Source organism: Chiroxiphia lanceolata, chromosome 5, assembly GCF_009829145.1.
Source record: "Chiroxiphia lanceolata isolate bChiLan1 chromosome 5, bChiLan1.pri, whole genome shotgun sequence".
Lineage (NCBI taxonomy): Eukaryota > Metazoa > Chordata > Aves > Passeriformes > Pipridae > Chiroxiphia > Chiroxiphia lanceolata.
This window is the reverse complement of record NC_045641.1, coordinates 73,300,244-73,321,966: the sequence shown is the minus strand read 5'-3', so window position 1 is coordinate 73,321,966 and position 21,723 is coordinate 73,300,244. Positions and strand designations below refer to the sequence as shown.

At 42.1% G+C, this 21,723-nt stretch overlaps 1 protein-coding gene across 3 annotated transcripts; it reads left to right on the top strand.

Annotated features, from left to right (window-relative positions):
- TTLL12 (tubulin tyrosine ligase like 12) lies at positions 1–20,909 on the top strand. 3 transcript variants are annotated; one of them, XM_032687261.1, is made up of 14 exons: positions 1–164; positions 5,277–5,452; positions 6,959–7,157; positions 8,501–8,660; positions 9,255–9,388; positions 12,157–12,233; positions 16,572–16,688; positions 16,769–16,963; positions 18,075–18,186; positions 18,351–18,502; positions 18,608–18,689; positions 19,100–19,168; positions 19,621–19,759; positions 20,390–20,909. In XM_032687261.1, the coding sequence occupies exons 1-14, from the start codon at positions 45–47 to the stop codon at positions 20,539–20,541; spliced, it is 1,884 nt and encodes a 627-aa protein (XP_032543152.1). In that variant the 5' UTR covers positions 1–44; the 3' UTR covers positions 20,542–20,909. The 3 variants fall into 3 exon arrangements, with proteins under 3 accessions (XP_032543152.1, XP_032543153.1, XP_032543154.1); XM_032687262.1 differs by lacking the exon at positions 1–164 and adding an exon at positions 1,302–1,433; XM_032687263.1 differs by lacking the exon at positions 1–164 and adding an exon at positions 2,014–2,175.
- Positions 20,910–21,723: the final 814 nt, after the last annotated feature.

The following is a 21,723-nucleotide window of genomic DNA, read 5'->3' as shown; positions in this document are numbered from 1 at the left end:
GCGTGTTCCGGTCGGCAGCGGGAGCGGCGGGGCCAGGCCCGGCCATGTCGGGGGACGGCGAGGGGGACCCTGCGGCCTTCGTGGCCCTTCACGGGGCCGCGCTCCGCGCCTCGGGGGTCCCGGCGAGGTACTGGGAGAGCCTGAGCCGAAAGCTGCGGGGAGAGGTGGGTGAGCCCGTGCCCCGGGGGGAGAAGCCCCTTTCATGCCGAGGAGGAGGAGGAGGAGAAGCGAGCCGGGGTGTCCCCTCGGCAGGGGAGGGTGGGCTGTGATGCGGTGCCCGGCATCGCGGCTCGGGGTGTGCGGAGCGCGTCTGGTTTCGCCCGAAGCCTTTGGAGGGAGCTGATGAATGCTGGAGGGAACTGATGGGTGCTGGAGGGAGCTGATGGGTGCTGGAGGGAGCCGATGGGTGCTGGAGGGAGCTGATGAATCCAAAAAAGCGCATAGCTGCTAAGACTGAAAATCATCTCTGTCGCAGCCAAACCCGTGGCAGTGTCCTAAAGCCTTAAGCCCTTTTTGCCCAAGAGGAATTTAAAACAAGCAGCAGCAGCAGTAGTAGTGTTAATGTTGCTATATGTTAATCCCTTACGGTTTGGGTTGGCTTTTGCCAGATGTTTGTTTCTATTTCTGTTTGGTTTGGTTTTTTTTTCCCCAGTTTGCTTGCACGCAGGTCTGCCCTGCCCTCAGTCATTTGTCTGTGCAGATCTGGTCTCCTGTACGCCCAAGTTACCAGTCTCAGGATGTCTTCCAGGAGCGTTTTCATTTTGTACATTAATTCCCGATCCAGTTAAAAGCTCCTCGCCTCTCTCAGAGAACAGGGATGCTGGTGGGAGAATGTTCTGGCAATAACAATTCAAGGGCTGCTTTGTAAAGCGTCTCGGAGGGGCGGTGCTGACTTTTTATCAGGCTGAATTTTGTAAACCTTTGTAAAATTGCCATTCGTAGATGCGGTGGCATAAATTTGGGGCTGCTGCCCTGTCTGAGTCTTGAGTTCCCCTGTTGTAGCCCTACACAGCCCATCCCCTTGCCGGAGCTGGTTGTGTTTCAGCAGGAGCTGACACCTGGCCCTGAACTAAAGGGAATGTGGTGGCGCAGGCACAGCTCCAGGACGGAGTATTCCTTTTCACCTTTGTAGCAACCACCTGCTCTCTCCCTGGAGCTTTGTGGTGAGAAAGGGAAGAGAAACAAAGTCGAGGAGTCATTTAAAATAAAGAGCTTGTAAGGACACAAGTTGAATTTTGAAGTGTTTTTGGTTTTTTGGTTTGCACATACCCAACCCGGCCTCAGTGACGAGGAAAGCTGTCTTGGATTCGTCGAGGTAAAGGAACAAGGAACTGAGGCAGGAAAGAGGTGCAACCCGAAACTAGTTGTCTGGAGACTTGAGAACGCTCGAGGGAGTCTGGAGGAGTCAACTTGGAGAAGGAAAGATAAAAGAGGTGAACTTTTAGTCCTGGGGAGAGAAAAGAGATCTGATGGGCAGGGAAGGGAACTCGTGGTGGTTTGCTGGAGGGCATGATGAGCAGTGAGGAAACAAGTGAGGTGGGATGAGAAGTTTGAACAGGTAGGGTAGGACAGTGGGGAAGGAGAGGGGACTGCAGCTTAACATCTGTATACAAGTTAATTTTTAATCACTTGAACCCTTCTTTTCCCCATCTCAGCTTTAAAGTAGGGTCAGGAGAGAAGCATAGCAAGTCATGATATGAGTGTTTGTAGGAAAGGAGCTACCAACATTTGGAAGGTAAGACAGTGGAGTGAGAGGAGACTCATGGTCCTGACTTTTTACAGAGGCAGGATGACAAAAGGCAGAATGAAGAAAGTATGTGCCCTAAGGCAGCAGCTGCTGCTCCTGTTTCATTTTGCTTGCAGTGGTGGCTAAGCATGTTCTTCCATACTAAGTGTTCCAGCACGTGTGGAGAAAGAGATTTAATGACTCCAGTGAGCTTGGGAAGGTGAATTAGTCTGCTGAGGGTGCTTGTCTTTACTGCTGTAGCTTCTGGGGTTTGTCAAGAAGAAGGGCAAAAGGATGTTGAGAAGATTGGGATGTCCAGGAAAAATTCCTGTGAGAAGTGCTGTGGACTGGGATGACCTCTTGAGGAGGTAGGGACAGAGCTACAGTACCTCACTTAGAACTGAACCACGAGAAGTGCCTGGAGGAGAGCAGTAAAGAAAGCAAAGGAGGTGAGGGAACAGGATGAAAATGTTTTGGAAGCCTAGGTAATAAAGAATAACTGAGAGGGGAAAAAAAACAGTGCAACGTGGAGCATAGGGATGAGTTTTCTTGTTTTCATGTGTGGAGGTGGGAGGAATTTTTCATTTGTCCTAACCTGTTGCAAAGATTAAAACTTTCTAGCATAGCACTTGAAAAATTTGCATCCATAGTAGAGATAAAAATATCTCTTGCATCAGTTCCTCTAGAACCCAGCCCAAGCAACTGTTTTCCAACACATATGTACTTCAACATGGAATGAAAGCACCCTCCCTCCTTTGTGTACACTGAAGCCTTAAAACCTGTGAAAAATGAAGGGTTTGGGCTGGGTTTTTTTAATTTACCTTGAGATCTGCTGGAGCAGCTTTCCTTCTGAGAGCATTTTGTGTTTGGATTATATATTGGATTGCTCATTCAAAACACAGTGTATCTGCTAGATTGGTAAACCTGCCTTATCCATTTTGCATTTAGCATTCATCATCTGCTGGGAGGAAAACTTTGCTGTGTTTGTGGCAGAAACTTCAGAAACAAAACAGATGCATGTGTAATCATTTTTTATAAACACTAAAACTGTATTTCTGTTACGGTGGCTGTTTCTTATGTTACTTATGGATAAACCTTGTATAAGCCTGGAAAACGTAGTGCCTGCATCCAATTTTATTCATAATCTCTTTTTTTTTTTTTCCTATTCCAGCCATATGCTGAGTTATTTCGCAGGCTTCTGTGTATTGCAGCAAGATCTTTATAGCCCTGAGATGTTGCTGGCAAAGGATTGCTTAGAGTTTCATCCCAGTTAGAAATGGAGGCTTTTAATTAATTACTAGCAGGAATGCAACATGATAATACTGCTAGGCTTTACTTTGCAGAGCAGGGGAGGGCAGGCTGTTGCTCAGAGTCTACCTGTGGCCTTCCAAGCAGTTTGCAGTAGTAATTGTCATGGCATGTGCCTGCTTTGTTATCAAGTTCTCTGCTTCGTTGGGTTTGTTTGGTTGGAACTGCACCTGAAGAGGAAGAGGGAGGGGGTTTTGCCCAGGCACGTTTTCCTTGCAAGTAGTTGTGCCACCAAAATGTGTTGTTGGTACCCTTTTGTTCTCTTCTGGACATTATCAGTTACTCTGGGGGAGCACTTGAAGGGAGCTCTCCCTGCTCTCCTTCCAGCCAAAGGTTGTGTTTTTCAAATTGGTGGCCTGATCTTATCCAGCTGGTTTTTGCTTAAGCAGCTTAATTAAGATTCCCTTAATGCAGCTGCTGTGTTAACAGGCTCAGTGTGACAGATTACCTCAAAGGGAGGGAGGGGAGGACAGCAGTGCTGTGTGTCTACACTGACAACGAGGTGCTTCTGCCACAAGGCCATCAGTGTTTGCATCATCCATTGTGAGTTTAAAGAGCAACAAAACCCTCGAAAAAAAGCCACTGGTTAAGGTGGTCCTGAGCTGCTGCTCCAAGAAGTGTAATTTGGTGCAGATTAGAAATACACCTAATTCACTTCCACGAGGTTATAAATTCTCCAGGAGATGTTTTTCATTAAGCATAATTCTGTGAAGTTATTAAAAGTGGGGATTTTTTTGCTAAATGCAGCTGCTGCAGTCTCATGCATCAGATGCTTTGTTGGAGGGAGAGATCAAAACTTTGGCTTAGGGGATTTGGAATCCCTTCGTTTTTTAAGTCTTGAGATGATACTTAATAAAATATAAAACCAACAGCTTCCCTGAGTGTTGCAAAAGAACTTTATATTAACATTTATCCAGGGGTGTTTGCTGAGCAGGTGGAGCCTGTTGGGAGTGAAGGCTAAACCTGAGTCAGTGGCTCCCCTCGTGTCTTACAAACTCTCGAGACAAAAGATGTAGAATAAAGCATAGACAAAAGTGTAGAAAGCCACACAGCAGCACCTGTCAAGTGCTCCAGTGATTCACACTTGCAGTTTTAATCTTCTAATGACTTGGCTGCAGTTCCTTCTCCTGGCTAATGAGCTCGTTGAGGACGGCTCTCGATCCAGTGGCAGGAGCAGTGAAGTGTCACTTCAGGGAAGGGTGGAACGTGTGTACCCTGGCAGATCTTTTTTGGCTGCCATGGGCTGGGATTAGCACTTGTGTGGTGAACCAGACCTGGGAGCTGATCCAGCTGGGAGCCAACCTGATGGAAAGGAGGTGTGAGCACTCCTGAAGGCCACTCTTACCTTTGCTGGGACCTGCCTGCAGTTACTGTGAATTTTCCAGGCAGCTGTGCAGAGACTTAAACATTGGTGGCTACTCTTACAACACCAGAAGCTGTGATACTGCTTACCATTGAGTAATGTTATCGTCTTCCAGCAGAACTGGAAAACTAGGAATAAATTAGAGCTGCTGACTATTTTGGCACCTGCTGAAGTGGAAGATGCTAAGACAGTTTCTGATTTTTATTTGGTTGGGGTTTTTTTAACAGGTGTATTTTTAATCTCTAATGACTTTGTTTGCAAAGTAATTTTCTTTACCCTAAGAAAAATACATGTGCTTATGTTAGCCAACATTTTGTTAGCATGTTCTTAGCATTTAGCTAAGAAGCTGTTTAGCCATTTTTAGCATCTGGAAGGTGTCCCTGCCTGTGGCAGCAGGGCTGGAACTGGGATGATCTTTTAAGGTCCTTTGTAACCTAAACCATTCTGTGATTCTTTTTTTCTGGTTCAGAACTCGGTTGGTGAAAGCTCTTTTTCTTCAGGTACCTCAGTGTACTTTAGCTTGGTTGTGGAGCCTGGGTAGCACCTGGTTTTGCAGGTCTTAGATTGTTGATTTTAGCAAAGGTTGAGCCAAGGTGTTCTGTTTTCAGCCTCAGACGTTCTTAATGAGGCATTAAACTAACAGACAATCATTAATAGACCTGTTGGTAGGAAAGAAACCAACAAAGCTTCCTGCCAATGTTAACAAAGAAACTTCACGTATAAACAGTTCTATTAAACTGTGAAATAATAAATACTGTTAAGGTAAAAATGCCAATTTTTATCAGATTGCAGGCAAAAAATGTCTACAAGTGTTGCACTGTGCATATCAGGGCACTGCCTTAACCAGTTGCTTGATATTTTGTGCACTTTCCATCTCAGGTGTTTGATGCTGGTGACTACTTTGGGATAATGCAAGTAGAAGAGGTGGATGATGAGGAAGAAGGTGATGAAGAAATGGAAGAACAGTTAAAAAAGAAGCCAAATCCTGGAAATGGACCTTGTTTCAAAGTTATTGTAACAAATGAGAATGGACTTCAAGCCTCAAATCCCAATAGGTGAGTAGTGATTTAGTGTTCAGTCTCTGAGTTGTGTGAAACCCTAAAATTATAGTGATAGTTTGCCTTGAAACTTGTTTGACCCTGTTCAGAAATCCTGTTTTCCTGCTCTAAAACACAGCTGTGTGTTTGAGGAAAGGTGCATTCACCTTGCAAAGGGTACAAGGAGTGCAGGTATCTTAACATTGTTCATTTCTAAATCATGCAGGAAGATGCTTAGAAATTGGTTTTAGTGAACTGAGGGAGAAAACAGGGGAAAGGCAACCTTGAAATGAATTCTGCAGAAATAAACCAGAACTTTCTATCTGCAAGACTGTGCCCATGGAAAAAAACCACTGAAGGAGTGCTTGTGATCTTCCCAAATCCCAGGCTAAGGAGGCACTAAGCAGCTTCAGAGTAATATCCCTGCTTTAAACTAAGTCATCTCTTTTCTAAATACGAGAATGCACAGAAATGAAGTTCAGAATTACCTCCTGTGATGATCCTGGGCTTCCTTGCACCTGTCAGGTGTGTGTGGATGAAGGAGCAGAACAGCAACACGCCTGTTTGCTCACATTTCCAAAGAGCTTGGCCCCTTAGCATTCTCTGGAGCCTTTAATTTTAAAATGAAATGAGGTTTCATCTGTGTGTGGAATCTGGGATGCAGTAATTGTTGGAGGGTACTCACCCTATGTGACAGCTGACATGTTTTTAACTTTCTGAAATGTGAGTGGTGGAGTGGTTTTGTTGTGGGGGTTTCTTTGGTTTGGTTTGGGGTTTTTGTTAGCAAGTAGAATTCAGATTTTTCTCTGAGGTGGTGCAGTATGATGATATAACCAAAATATTGAATAACTGTGTGGATTTTCCTCAAAGTCATGCAGCTTAAATCAGTGTTAAACTTGTCAAGGGAAGCTGTGCCAGATGTGTATGGTTTTATTTTGGGTTAGGTTGTAATTCTTTTGAGCAGTGCATTTTTTCCTAGAAATAACTTGGTGACACACCCCACCCAAGTTAAAAACCAAACCAAACTGAAAAAATCAACACTTAAAACTTAGTAATTTTCTTTTAACAGCATATACAGGCTTTTGATGATCAGACTTCTCCTAGTTTTGCATAAGACAGTAGATGTCACAGAGCTCATGGCCAGCAAGATCCTGGAATAATTTTGCAAAATAATATCTTGTTTTCCTTCTTCAGGCGAGAATATCAGGTTGATGCAGTGGAGTTAATAGTGGTTAAAAGGGAATAAGGAACTAGGCTTACAAACTGAGTGCTCTATTCTCTGTTTGCTCCTCGTTTTCATTGAAATACTAATGCACAACAGGCTTTCCAGACCAAAACAAAGAGTGTAAAGTTACTGCTGGAAAGTTTACTAAGCTGTAAAACCACAGTGTGTACTCTGGGAGTGACTGGGTGAGTAAGAGGAGGTTTAGTTATCAAACCATCTGCAGGGAAATTCACAGCACGTTTGGCTGCAGACGTGTGAAAACACAGCGGTGTAAAATTGCCACCAAAATTGCCTTTAAGCGTTTTCCTGATCGACCACGCCTGGACATTCCGTGTGGAACACGCCCGGCAGCAGCTGCTCCACGTGCCCGGGCTGCTGCACAGGATGGCCAATCTCATGGGAATCGACTTCCACGGCGAGATCCCAGACGAGGGCAGCATCGAGCAAGTGCTGCAGGAGATGTGGAAATACAACCAGACCTACCAGCTCTCTCAAGGGGTGAGCCTCCAGTTAAGAAAAAAAAAAAAAAAAAAAAAGCCTACTTAGGATGCTAAACATTTTGGGGTGAAGACATTCCAGTAGGTGGATGTTGGCAGAGAAATGTATTCAATTAACAAAAGTCCTTTACAGGCATTTCAGAATAAACTTCTGTTGGAAGGGGAGCAACTGCCACGTAGAGCTACAGCACAGCTAAAACAAGCTTTCTGATGAGAAATTTGAGGGGATTTTTATAGAGAGGAGAAAAGTCTGCTGCAAAAGAAGTCTGCTTGTATGTTATGTCTTTTTTTTTTCTACTCAAACTTTTTCATAGTGGAGGAAAGAACCTCTCATAGAATCAACTTGTCTTGCACAGAAGTGTGTGTTTTAGCTGTGTTTGCAGTTCTGCTCACCTCTATAGAGTGCTTTACACACCAGGGCTGTGTGTACACTGTCAAATAACTTACCTTCCTGGTTTGTTCATGCAGTGTAAATGTTTGCTTACCCTCAGGTGAGAGCCAGCTACCTTCAGGATGGAGCCTAAGTGTTTGTAGGCATAACTTACTCCAAGGGCTGCAATTTTTAGATGATAAGACACCAGATCTGGTCTCTCTGCCCCACGTTCTTCAGCTCTGTACCAGCATGTCCTGAGCCTTCAATCACTTCAGGTGCACACCTACCATTTCTGAGGGAATACATCTCTCAGGGTTCAGCTACAACACGTATTGCAGGGTTTGCAATGTAGCTCCAAGGCTAGTTTGAGTCTTTAGGATTAAAGAGGAGAAAGGTGAATTCTTTGGGCTGAGCCCTGTGCAGTGGGAACATGATCAACTTGCACCTCTTAGCTCAGGGACTTGAGGTTGTTCTCTTCTTATCAATTAATCTTGAGCTTAGCTCACAATAGAATCAGGCCTGAAAATTCCCTGAGAAGGGGATTCATTATGACTGTTTATTCTTTTTCCTTGAGTAAAAAGGAGATCTGAACAGTATCTCTGAGTTTTTCTACCCTGTGTCTTTGTTTCCCAACTTGTCACGAATAGCTTGTGAGGTGGAATTATCTGTGCTACCACTTGGAAAGTGATTTTCTGGAAGGTAATTCATTCAGCCTGTAGGTAACTTGTCTTCTGTTCTCTTCTCTGGCATTGAGCTGCTTGACTATCTCAAGTCTCTCTGCCTCATTTCTGACTCTGCAAAAGGGCCACAGCGGTTCTACCCAGCAATTTAAAGTTTATTCTTTCATTCGGGATTTTTATTTATGAAAATGTTACAGGAAGGTGTACTTTGATGAAAACTAATCCTCCTGTCTTTGGTGCTTTTCTTGCACTTGGTATGTGCAGGATGTCTCACCCTGTTTCCTCTTGCAGACTGCAGAGGAGAAGGTTCCTGTCTGGTACATCATGGATGAGTTTGGATCACGCATCCAGCACTCAGATCAGCCTAGTTTTGCAACAGCACCTCTGTTTTATATGCCCCAGCAAATTGCTTACACTGTTCTCTGGCCTTTGAGAGACCTGGAAACCGGTGGTAAGTGTGCTTTTATTTATTTTATTCAATGCTTGCAATAGAAGCCGGGCCATATTCTTACAAATCACTGAGCATTTCCCAGTAGAACAAATACTTCAAGACAAAAATGGCTGCATATTTGTAATGCTGTCAAATTTAAAAGTTCTCTGCCTGGTGTTTCCATAATTTGTGAGATCAGGACCTTTACCAGTCTAAAAATGTTGCTGTTGTTTTTTTGGCAGAGAACTTCAATCTTGCATCACTGTCGTAGTGAAACTGCCAAGTCAGTCATCTGAGGGTTTAAAAAAAAAAATCCTTAAAAGTCTGTTTGTAGCTTTGAGCCAGAAAGTCAAGTATTGAAAGCTGGGAAATGCCAGGCCAACAGTTTATTCCTGAAATCTTGATCGGGGGCCACCTTATGCCTCCATCGAGTGGAGAAGATAAGCCTCCTAAATAATGCCCTTTTTATTGTGGTTCTTTAATTACCTCTAATTCAAGTAACAAAAATTGTGGTGGTAATAACTCTCTAGCTGTCATTTATCATTATGCCATGATAAAGATTTTTCCATGGAGGAAGAAAGATGATTCCTAAAGGTTCTCCCTGTTCTGCTGCAGATGAAGTCACTCGGGATTATGCTCATGGGGAAACAGATAGATTGATCAGGAAGTGTGTTTTGTTACCCTGGGTGCCTGAGGAAGTGTTGGATGTCAGCTGCTTCACACCAGAGCCATCAGATGAGTATTACCAGGTATCATTTCAACAAGCCAATATCATATTTGACCTCTGTCAAGAAGAGGCAGTGTCTGAAAAAACATCGCAGGAGTTCTGATCGCACTTCCTTTTAAACCTAAACACTGATTCAGAGTGTAGCCTTTAAATTAAAAAAAAAAATTCACAGTACAATGAGACAAACATCTTACATATCATATTTAAGTGTTTAAATACTGAAGCACCATAAATGAGTTCTAGCAGTATTGTGTAGCTTTTTTTTATAAGCATGCTACAAAGTACATCATATGAGGTATCCATCTTCCTGTTAGATATCTGATGCATTGGATTTATGACTGTAGCACTGCTGTTCAAGTCTTGAATTACAGAAAGACTTGTTTTACTGTTTTAGGAGTGGTTATACATTTTTTGGGCTGGCTACTGAGCTACTCATTTAATGTCCTGGTTTAGAACCATTAAATGTTGGAGCAGAGACATCTTTAATTGGATGGCACTGTTATAAAGTACTCACCTGGTTTGTTTCAAGCTCTCCTTTCTAATAAAGGATATTTTGGATATTTTAAGGATGTGAAATTAATGTTTGAAATCTCCTTTTCATGAACCAAGTCTGCATGAGGTTCACTTTTAAGAAAAATGAAGAGACCTGGTGCCTGTGAGGATGCTGTCCCAGCCACTAACAGCATTCAAAGTGCAGCTTCTAAAGATGAGTCTGTACCCCAACTGTCCATTTCTTATGAGAGATGAGAGGCAGAAAAGGCTGTATCCAGCTTGTTATTAACAATATCTAGTCAGAAATGGAAGTTAACCTGCTTCTACTAAATAAAGGCATACACTCCAAATAGTTAGGCAGTTTTGTAACCCAGGTCTGGTTGGGATTTGCATTTTTGGAAGAGACATACTTTGCATTAACAAATAAGCAAGAACAGTGCACCCACAGTTTGTCTTATGTGTGTTCTCTGGGTCTCAGATAAAGCAATTTTTTTTTGCATGTGTTTTAATTCTGTTTTGGTGTGATCAGGTCTAGTTAAAGAACTGTGTGTGGCAAATGGGTACAGTGTCCTCCTTTACCACTCCACCTTTAAAATATCTTCTCAGAGTAGCCTGTTTTTTTTCCTTAACTGTGTCTCTGCCACTCAGCTGTTGAGATGAGAGCAAAACACTGATGCTAGAACCAACCAACAGAGCTTTCTTTTGCTCTGGAATGTCTTGCAGTAGATTAAAGTCCTAACTGGTGACAGACCAGTGAAGAATAGCTTAGGGCACAGCACATCCCTGGACACCAGAAGTGATACAGGTAGAAAGAGTTCCTGTGTTCCTCACCCTTCTACTTCCCCTATTTCCACATGAACAGAGCTGCATGCACACAGATAAACTACAGACAACTTCAGAGATCTGTTTGCAGCATTAGTATGTGAACCAGCAATTCTGCAGGAAAATACACTTGGGTGAAAATGTTTCTAAATGCTTCTGTAAGTCAGACCACTTCAAAATTGTTCACCGCTATCACTGTACAATTTTTGCAACTGCTTTACTACTGTGTGCAAATAATAATTAGTTAAATGGGCTGTGCTGTTGACCTTCGCTGTAGCTAAGGATATTACATTTCTTATTTTAATTTTTCTGAAAGCTTCATTGTTCTGTGTAAAATAATGAGAGAGTTGTTACAACAGCAGTGTGGCTTAATTCTTTGATACCTGTTCTTTGTTCTGTTACCTATTTTTGGTCTCCAACACAGACCACAAAGGCTGTAACTTAAATGGTAGTGTGGGTACTGCTGGGGCAATGATTGCAGAAACCCATGAAGTGGTTCTGGGATGGAAGAATTTATTTCTTGGGACTAGAGCAGTTTGCTGTTCTGCAACAGCTCCCTGAGTTTGAGCTGCAAAAAAAGACAATAATGCATCCTCTGCTCCTGTTCTGAGAAATGTCCTCTTCTCTACAGGCTCCATTACATAAAGCAGAACTGGGTTCCAACCTCCTGTAATTTTGGTTATCTGTAATAAAACATCATGGCTAAATGGTCAGTCTTCCATTTTGTTGGAAATACAGGAGCTTTGACTTTTGCTGTGATCTGAGGTTTTGCTTAATGTTTAGGAGAAACAAAAATTTCTCAGGGTCCGTCAACAGTATTGATAAGCCCTGGTCTTAAAGCCTTATTTCTTGTTCTTTTTTACTAATAGGCTTCCCTTCTGCCTCTGCTCTAGTACTGATTTATTTGGTTTTTCTGAGCAGCTTATTACAGTACACAATGCAATTCTCAAAATGTAGCTCTGGTGAAATTCAGGTGCACCAAAGACAACAGACTCAATGAAATATGCAAGTGGACTGGCATATTTTCTGTCATTACAAGTCTATGTATAAATTTTTATATAAATTTTTGTATAAATTTATATATGCCTATGTATGTAAAACATATCTTTATATATTTATTTATTAAGTATATATATGTGTGTGTGTGTGTGTTTAAATATTTACATGGAGATAAGAAATTGCAGGAAATTATCTGTAAAGGTTTACAATCTGAGAAAATTTCACCTGGCTGAACTTCAGCAGGATATTGCTAATAAAATGCTTGGATAAGCATTGGCTCACACAGAACATTTTACCTGTAGCTTCACCTCAAAGATGATGTTGGTTTTTTCAGTCAGTTCTTTTATAAACCGTGAATGTTCACACTTCAGAATTCAGTTTGGTCTTAGCTGCTGTTCATATCTGCTGAATATTGTGGAGTTTGACCTCTTTCATTATGCTTGCTATTAACTTTTTGTGCTTCTCTGTGTTTTCTAGGCCATTTTAGCAGAAAACAAGGAAAAACTGCCTGTAGTGATAAACCCACCAGTTTATGCCAAAGACAAAGTTTTCAAGTACGTATCTGCAAACAAAATGCTTCCTTCCCAAGATCATGTGTAGCAATTGCAGTGTGTTCAGGCTGAACAGCCTTTTCCAGCTTTGAGGAGAGTTTAAAGGTGTGATTACATGTAGCCACTTGCCCGAGATTTTGACTTACCAGTTGCTCTTGTTGGATTTATTCTTCAAAGTGAGTGAATTACCACTTACAGAATTTCTAAAAAATAGTTGGTTTCTCAGTGGTTTTTTCTTTTTAAATAAGTGCCACCTTGTGGGTGAAAAGAAAGTTGCATAATGTTTTAACACTAAGTAGTGTTTTCACTAAAAAGTATGATCAAGGTATATCATAAAGACTTCTTTTCTTCATTATAGAATGTATGTCCATAGGGTACCTGTGCTGCTCTGTGCTGTGTGAATGTAACAGTCTATTCCCCTTCTTCAGATGAGATTGCCAAACAGGAATCTTACCAAAACCTGGGATGTTTTAAATTGGATGTGTGTGGACCGTATGCTGTGAAACCATTCCAGAGGAAAGCTGGAAGAACATGGCACAGATAAGGGATTTCTGTGAGCAGAAGCAGTGGTGCTGCATGGCCAGGCTGCCTTGTGACTGGTTTTATTCCAGAAAAACATCCCCTTGCTCAGCATGTGCTGTGAGCTGCGCTCCAGGGTGTTTGTAGTCTGACTCTGGGATCTGAGTCCTTGCTTGAAACACTGTGCACTAAAATGTATTTTGTAGGTTTACTCACACACCAGCTTCTTGTGTTGAGCTGATTTTGTTATTCACTAGAACAAATTTACCTGACAAGAACTACTGAAAATCAAACTCACTTTTTATTGGGAGGCATTTGTTAACTTGTTCAGTGATAGTCTAGATTCTGTTATATAGTTGAAACCTCTGGTTACAAGACTGAGTGAAAAAAAGCAAAGCTGCTTTTTTAATGTCATGTATTTGCCTCTTTTTCAGATACAGGAGTCAAAGGGAGATGCATTCTAATAGAATGTTGGGAAATGCTAATTTATTTTTCACTGCTGCCTCTTTATTTTGTATCTTCTGTTCCAAGCAAATGGCATTCACAACAGAGAGGGAGGGAGGGGGGAACACAGCAAATTCTTCCTGCTCTGCTTCTAAGGAATTCCATCCACACCCTGTCCATGTCCTCACAAGAGATTTCCTCTCAATATCACAGGGTCAAGTAGGTGTTGTAGCACAGTAAGTGCTGCCTAAGGAGGTTGTTCTGTCCAACTGTGCTGCGTTGAAAAAAGAGTGAATAAAAGAACTAAATGCTTCAAAGACAACTTTATTATGAAAAGTCCTTCCATTTTGTGTTGGGCTTGATCATCTCTGTTTCTCTTGATCTTCTCTTTCATGTTTCTCTTCAGCTGCTTCAGTCATTTTTTTTAAATGCCCAGAGAGCTTTTATGAGGCATCTCTTTGGTCAGTCTTGTCAGCTCTGTGCCGCTGGACTTGATTCTCATAACTTCTTAGCTTTAAGTATTTTGAGGAAATTAAGTGACATCTCAACACAGTTTGTCTCATTTGCACAATTTTGCAGAATATCTTCTTAAATCCCAGATTTTATAGCATCCCAACCATGACAAGGAGGGGAAAACCCTCATTTGGGAGGTATGTTTAGCTGGGTTCATTAGTTCAGTTTGTCATTGATACTGGAATGAAAGGTCCAGAATAGGTTGGCTGATGCTGCAGTATTGCAGAGTGGAGGTTCTGCCATCAGTCTTAGCCAGAATGAGATTTGGTGCATTTCTTACCTGTCTGGATGTGTATTATCAGAGTAAACATAGAAATGTTTACCAACATATTTAAATAAAGTCAAGGAAAATGCCACAGAAGATCCTACAGTGCTCCTTAGGTAACAACAGAGGAACTGCTGGGCAGTTGTCAGGTGCCTGCCCTTACAGTCTATGTTCTTCAGTGCAGAGATCTGATTTTTTTTCAGATTTATGCCTTAATACTAAAGCACCTCAGGGAATCTGACCACTGAACTCAGTGACAGGTGTTGGCAGTGAAATGCATTGATTTTACATCGTGTTTCCAGGAAATTTTCATTCTCCAGCTGGAATTATTTGGCTGTCCCAGGACCTTTTATGGTCAGAGGATTGCATACAGAAAGGGTGGAGAAACTTAAAAGCTTAGAATGAGTGAAATGACCTTATTTTCCCTCTAATCTTAACCTCTGTCAGCTTGTTACAGTGGTATTTCTACTCTTAACAGTTGAGCACCCCTGTTTCTTTTGTGTTGCGTTTTTGTATTAAGAAGGTGTTAAATGCGTCATCCTGAGTGCTCTGGCACATGAATTTCTTTGCAAGACTTCAAGATTAAGAGAACAGGCTTTTTATTCTGTATTTTACAGAAGAAGGGGTGTTGGGGTCGGACAGGAAAACCTCTGACTGATCAAGTGATGTCTAGAGAATGATGTGGAGTAACATTTATTGGCTTTATCAGATGCTGCCAGGCTCTACAAGTGTCCTTCTGTGCTGTATAAGGCCCTCAGGCCCTTGGTACAGCAGCATTTTTCTTACCACTGTCTCTTCTTGACTAAAGTAAGGGAGTTTGCCACAGGTTTGACTTTCAGCACTGATTAATTGTTTGTAACACCTCAGGCTTTTAACACTTTAGGTTCAGCCTCCTTGTTACCCTAGCTGGAAGAATTTTTGAGAGAAAACTCAGTTCACGAACCAGAGGTTCCAAAGGTATTTGTTGTGGTGGCAACTGGAGGGGAAAGAAGCCACTTTTCAAAATACATAACATTGTACCAGTTTTATCCAGCCACCTGTAGCAAGCTACAGTCATTCTGAAAGCTGCTCAGAAAAGTTAACTTCTAACCCTTTTTCCTGAGCTGGAAGCCAGATACTGTACATACAACCTGGAGCAGAAGCCAGGAATTCTTAATGCAAGGATTCCAGCACTCTGCCACAAAAAAATATGTGCAGTGTGTTGGCTGAATCACAAGAAGGAAAAGAACAACAAACAGCAACAAAACTGTTGCTGCTGCCATTTATTGGGTGGATTTAACAAGCAGAATAGATCCATGTGCATAGATCTGGTGACCCTTTTGCTCCTAAGACCTGTTAGCCAGGTTTGGGTCTTAGGACTCCTTGGGATTAGTGTCTTTGTGGGATGGTGCCTTGTAGGGTGTGTTTGTAAGGAACCCATGTGGGGTTGTCTGAGCAACTCTGAATTTTAGCAGTTCTCGTGCTGCTTGTGTCGTTCTGTGCATATTTGGCACATGGAGCTATGCAAAGCACCTTACACTCTTTTTCTTTTTAAAGAAGTTATTTCCCCCCTGTGACTGGGCTGGTTTTGCAGTTCATCTTTCCAGAGAAGTGTCTGGGGAATAAATCTTCCAGTTGGTTAGTAGTGGAGGAGGAGAGGAAAGTTGTACAACGGGTATGAATAGGTCTGGAAAGGAGGAAGGATATAGTAGTTTCTCGTGGAAAAAATTAGTGGTTGCTTCGTCTGTTTGAATGTTCCCTTACTATAAGAACGGTTTTTCTATATCAGTCTCATTTCTGAGTCAACATGCTGAATTCTGAATTAAGTGACCTCACTTCTAGCTGTAAAATCATCAAAATAACCCATATTTCTGTGTGCTTATTTTAGCATCCGAGTCACTGGTTTTATTTGAGAGGGGAATTTCCTAAGATAGGCGACATCTTGCCTCATTTTGGGTCCTGCACTGGGGTGTGTATCAGGTTTGGGTTGGGTTTTGGTGTGGTTTTAAGTGGGGCTGAGAGGAGATTTGTATTAAACCTCAAAGCTGTGTGTATTTCCTGCACGTACCTAATGCACACACATTTCATAGGTTTGGTTATTTGGAAACGTCTCTGTGTAGGAAGTTCTGACCCAAGGAAAATAATCTTTTGTAGCTACTGAGTTAACCTGACAAGATTTCTTATGACTTTCTTTCATGGGGGTGACAGCAGGTTGATTTTTAGAGCCCTTCCAGCACTGAAGGTATTTACAAGGTCATGGACTTCTCATGTGGAACAGTGAATTCCTGTTAATGCTTCCCTGTCGGGGACTTGATCATCATCTTCTGAATTGTTACTTTGTGAAGCTGTCAGAGCTAAACTACCTTGGAGGTTTCTGTCTCAAAAATACAATTTTTTTGAATCTGTTTCCACTTGGAAATCTTGGAGATTTGTCTCAAAATACAGCCTTTTGTGTCTGTCCCACTTCAATTTAAAATGGTTTTGCATATCACAGAGAGCGTGTGTTGGAAAACCATAGAAAGTCAAGATTGAAACTTCTCTGTTCAAACACGAGTTGATCAGTCCCAGATCAAACTGATGTTTCCCTTCATTTGCCTCTTTTTTTTTTTTCTTTCTTCCAGGGTTTTCACAGACATTCAGCAAGTCCTCAACAATCTGACCCATCCCCGTTTTGTGTTCACGGACAGCGAGGGGCAGGCAGACATCCTCTACAACTTCTCGCACTTCAAAGACTACAGGTTGGAATTGTTCCCCTGAGAATACAATTTTTTTTTTCCCAAAGGCCTCCCTCCTTCACCAACAACCGTTTGTTTTGCAGGAAGCTCAGTGAGGAGAGGCCTGAGGTGATGGTGAATCAGTTCCCGTGTGAGAACCTCCTGACTGTCAAGGACTGCCTGGCCTCCGTTGCCCGACGAGCTGGAGGCCCAGATGGGCCCAGGTGGTTGCCTCGGACTTTTAACCTCCAGACAGAGTTGCCTCAGTTCATCAGCTACTTCCAGCAACGTGACAGAAGGTGACTTGTGTTCCCACTTCCTTAGTTTTGTGCTTTCTTGATCCCATCTTTCCTCAAAAACCAGTAACCCGCATTTTGGGCTTGGCAGCTGTTGCACCACCACGAGTTGGCTCTTGCTGCTTTTATGTCCAAGTGAATTTTGCCTGGAAAGTGTGAGCTTTTTAGATTTTTTTTTTTTAATGTAGCAGTAGTTAAGCAGCACATTTTGAAACCCAGGAACTTTGCCGTGGTTTGAATACAGATTTGAAGTTCGTTGCTTTTTGTCTAGTCAGGACCTTACCTCTTATATTTAACTGATACACAAAGGCTTAAAATGTGTTTGCAACAAGTGTGGGGTTTTTTTTCCAGGGTACAGTATAGGAGTTGTTCCTGCACTTAAACCAGAGTGGAAAATGTTTAAAGTACTTGGGTTCTGTAAGACTGTGAAAGTAAAATTTAGTTTTAGTGTTAGCTTAAAGCAGTTGTCAAGCTTTAGGGTTTTTAATCTACAGCATCATCCTGTCCTAACTATCCTAAAGGATACATGGAAAGACCAGCATATTGCCAGTTTTTCTCAAGGATATCTCAAAGAATTTTGCACCTGGAGGTGTCTGGGTACTAGAAAGTGAGATGATGGTGCTGTGCTTTCATTTTCTTGTAATGTGAGCTGTTGAGATATTGTGTGGTTTCTTCCCAAAGAGATGAGTTATGGTGTCATTTAAAGTCACTGATTTGGAGGTGTCATTAGGGAATCAACTTGGAATGTCCTCACACTCCTGGCAGGATATTCCACGTGGAGACCTGTGCATGTCCATGGAGGTGCTGTGCTGTTGATGGGTTGTTTTCCCCCTTTGATGGAGTCAGATGCAGAAGAAGGAAATAACCAGTGAGATCATGCTAGGCCCTTAATGAAAAAAATTATCTGTGAAAGATACCATTGCTTGTTCTCCCCTTTATTCCTAACACCTACTGCTCCCAGCTGCCAGTCAGAAATCCTTAGTTCTTGCATTGCAGCCCACAGCTTTATAAAGTACTTTTTCAGGAGAGGATATAGACCTGTTCAAGTGGATGTTCAGACAGAAGAATGAGGTGGATACTTACAGGTGTTACTCTCTCTCTGTCTCTCTCTCAGAGGAGAAGACAACCACTGGATATGCAAACCATGGAACTTGGCCAGAAGCCTGGATACCCACATCACCAACAGCCTTAACAGCATCATCAGGCACAGGGAAAGCAGCCCAAAGGTTAGAGAGAGCGTGGTTTCGAATGGGATTTAAAGGGCAGAGCTGGAAAAGCTGCTTCGGAGAGGGAAGTCTGAAAAATACAAAGGAAATTTATTTTCTTCAGATTTCCTGTGCTGAATAGATTCAGTGACACTTCAGTTTTCTGTGGTCTTGCTTTGTTGCAGGTAGTGTGCAAGTACATTGAGGAGCCAGTGCTGTTCCACAGGGAGGACGTGGGGATGGTGAAGTTTGACATCCGTTACGTTGTGCTGCTGAGGTCCATAAAGCCTCTCAGGCTGTACAGCTATGATGTGTTCTGGCTGCGCTTCTCCAACAGGTAATTACCTTCCCCTCACTGGTCTTGGGCTTGAATCTGACCCTTGGAGGGTCTTGGACTAGAATCTGACCCTTTGGAAACTTAAGGAGTTGTTGTGTTCCTCAGGGCATTCTCACTTGATGACTTGGATGACTATGAGAAGCATTTCACAGTCATGAATTATGCTCCTGGTGTAACATTAAAACAGGTGAGCAAACAGCCCAAAACACTCCCTCACCCTTCTGTTGTTAGAAGATCTTCCAGTGCCTGCTTTGTGACTATTAGCAAATAACCTATTTCAAAGTACCCTAAGCCCTAGGCAAATATTTTCCTAGACCCCTTCCCCTCTTCCCCCCAGTCATCTGTGTTTCTATAAGGTAACACAAACCTGCATCCTGAATATAACCCACATTGGGAGAGACAATAAAAGAGTTACAGAAAATGGCAACTTGTCATTGTCAAAGCCTTAGTGTGTGGTCTCTTATAACAACAAATACTGCAACAAAGAAGGTATTCAGGAACTAATTCCCCAGTTCTCTACCTGCATTTGTATGAGTGGCAAAAAATATTGGATATTCCATCCTCTTGTCTTAGTCATTCCCAACTAAACTGTTTCAGGTACACTGTGAAGACTTCATTCCTCTGTTTGAAAAACAATATCCTGAATATCCTTGGACAACAGTACAAGTAAGTCAGCAATTCATCTTTCTCATGTAAATGTTCATGGATATGTTTGGGGTTTTTTTTACTCAGCTTTTCCATTTTTATCTCATAGGACATATTTCACATGTGTCAGTTCTGCAAGGACGTCACATGCTGACTTTTACTTTAGAAGCATTTTGTAACTTTGCATAATTTGCCCTCAAACACTTTGTTGTTAAAGACTTTTATTTCACGATCTGAGGATTTTATTTCATGATTACATCATGTTGGACTTAATAACACAGCCAGTCCTGACTACCCCTGTGTTGTCATTAGTCTAAATGCACATTTTTAAGCCAATACTGTGCAGATTTTCCTCTGTTACCTCGTGTAATTTATACAAACTCTAAAAAATTGTATTAATGAAGTGTTTAGAAACATGTTTATTGCTTTTGTGGAACCTCCCTTCTCATTCAGAGACCTTCTTCTGTTGTTAGGCAGATATTTTTAAGGCATTTGCTGAATTGTTCCAAGTTGCTTCAGCTAAACCTGCACCTCTTGGCATCTGTGATTATCCCTCATCAAGAGCAATATATGCCATTGACTTGATGCTTAAATGGGACGCCAGCAGAGATGGTGAGAAGCTCATTTATTTGAATGTTGAATTCTTTATTCTGTCAAGTTCTTGGCTGCCTCCTTGCTTCCCTTGTGCCCCTGCTGCTCCTGTTCTCTGTTTGGAGAAAAACAAAACAAAACAACCCGGGGGAGGGGGGGAAAAACCAAACAAAAGAACCCAAACAAACCACCACACACATACACAAAAAAGCCAAACAAATGTGAGTGGCTGCAGTGTAAAGGAGCAGGACTGCTGCATATCCAGGAGGTTAAAGAAAGGAAGGTGTGTACTCGAGCCATAAAAGGAGAAGCAGAGTTTTCTGGAAGGTGTTTCAGGCTGTTTCAAGCAAGGCAGATGTATCAGGGAGATCCTGTTAAATTGCTGCAAATTCTCATCCTAAATCAGGCACTGGATTAGCAGTGATTGCAGAATCTGTTGGATGATTGTCCTGTGGATAATGATGGTAGAACAAACCTCTGTCCCTCCAATAAAAGCCAAACCCACTGAAACAAAACCAACCCAGTTTGGGTCATAAAACATGTTTTTTTCCAGCCATCTTCTGTAATCCCTGGATTAAAGACAGGCAGTGATTCGGGATCTCTCTAGAGCTTGTATTAATTAAGCTGGAGTGTTTGTGTTCACCTTCCCAGGGAAAAGAATCATGCAGCCTCAGATCTTGGAGGTGAACTTCAATCCTGACTGTGACAGAGCCTGCAAATACCACCCCACCTTTTTCAACGACGTCTTCAGCACCCTGTTTCTGGACGAGCCCGACAACTGCCACGTGACGTGCATTGTGTAGCCACAGGAGGCACGACTCTTATCAGTCTCCTTCTCAGATATGCTTAACAGCAAGATAAATATTTCAGTTCTATGAGCTGCTGAGGCAACTATTTTCCTATACTGATAATTAAGGGGAAAAAATATTATCAGAAGAATAAGCATATACTGTGTTGATGATCACGTTGTCTGCGTTTCCCTTGTCTTCCTTTGTTCTTTCTGTAAATCATTGGTGTGTGTTAAAAGTGTCTTGTTTGTTGAATATGGGAGACCTCAAAACAGGACAGTAATTAGGGCAGTGGACTTGTTTTTCAGGTAGCCTGATTGCTTGCTTGCTGGGAAGCATTGCACAAGTTCCCTGTGTCAGCATTAAAACTACAATTTACTGAATAATGTTGGAGTTTGTATCTGTCTTTCTTATCCATCCCTCCTAGACAGAGATCCAAAAAGTTCTGGTGGGAAACTAATGGGGTATTTGTGTGCAATGAACACAGGCTTAATGAGACTAAAGATTTTTAGGGTCTTCCCATTTTTTGTATTTAAAAAGAGGCAAACCAAACCCACAGGTTTTAGGAACCCTTTAAGGATGCTGGCTGTCATCTTTAAAAAAATCAGATTTTAGAGAAGGGGTCAGTAAGAAGGAGGCAGTGCCAAGGGCAGCAGAGGAATGCAGCAGCAGCCTGAAGGAATGAAAAGGATTTGGAAAACTCTCCTAGAAGCCCAAGCAGTCTTTGGACTTCAAAGTTTAGGCCGTAAGGAAGAGGGGTTTGGGAGTGGGGTGTCAGTTTGAAATTAATTATTCCTAATCTGTCTTCTTTCCTCAGATCAGAGTAACTGGCTGAAATTTAGGGTTGCAAAAAAATCTTGCTGTCAGGACATATATATTGGGTGGATGGTCATTATTTCAGCCAGTTTGCAGCAATCAGGATGTGTTTGAGAGCAGAGTATAGTTATAAAATTGTATAAATGTTCTAAGCCTTGCTCCAAACTTTGTGAATATGCAGCACATTATCCCTCATGATCAGGAAGGGAAAGGGGTATTTTAGGCTCTTTCAGGCTGGTCTGCAGAAACCCACTTCTTCCCACTGACTGGAACACAGGCTGGAGAAATAAACCATCTGGGACTTAGGAAAATTGGATTGCACAGCCAGAAGTGATGCTCAGAGCCTCCTGCTCATGAGTCAGGACTGCTTTGGACCAGTAA

Excerpts from the sequence above, each read along its gene's own strand:
- TTLL12 (XM_032687261.1), top strand. The coding sequence starts at position 45 with ATGTCGGGGGACGGCGAGGGGGACCCTGCGGCCTTCGTGGCCCTTCAC. Across the intron at positions 9,389-12,156 it reads CATCAGATGAGTATTACCAG|GCCATTTTAGCAGAAAACAA; the intron begins GTATCATTTCAA and ends TGTGTTTTCTAG. Across the intron at positions 16,964-18,074 it reads TTCCAGCAACGTGACAGAAG|AGGAGAAGACAACCACTGGA; the intron begins GTGACTTGTGTT and ends TCTCTCTCTCAG.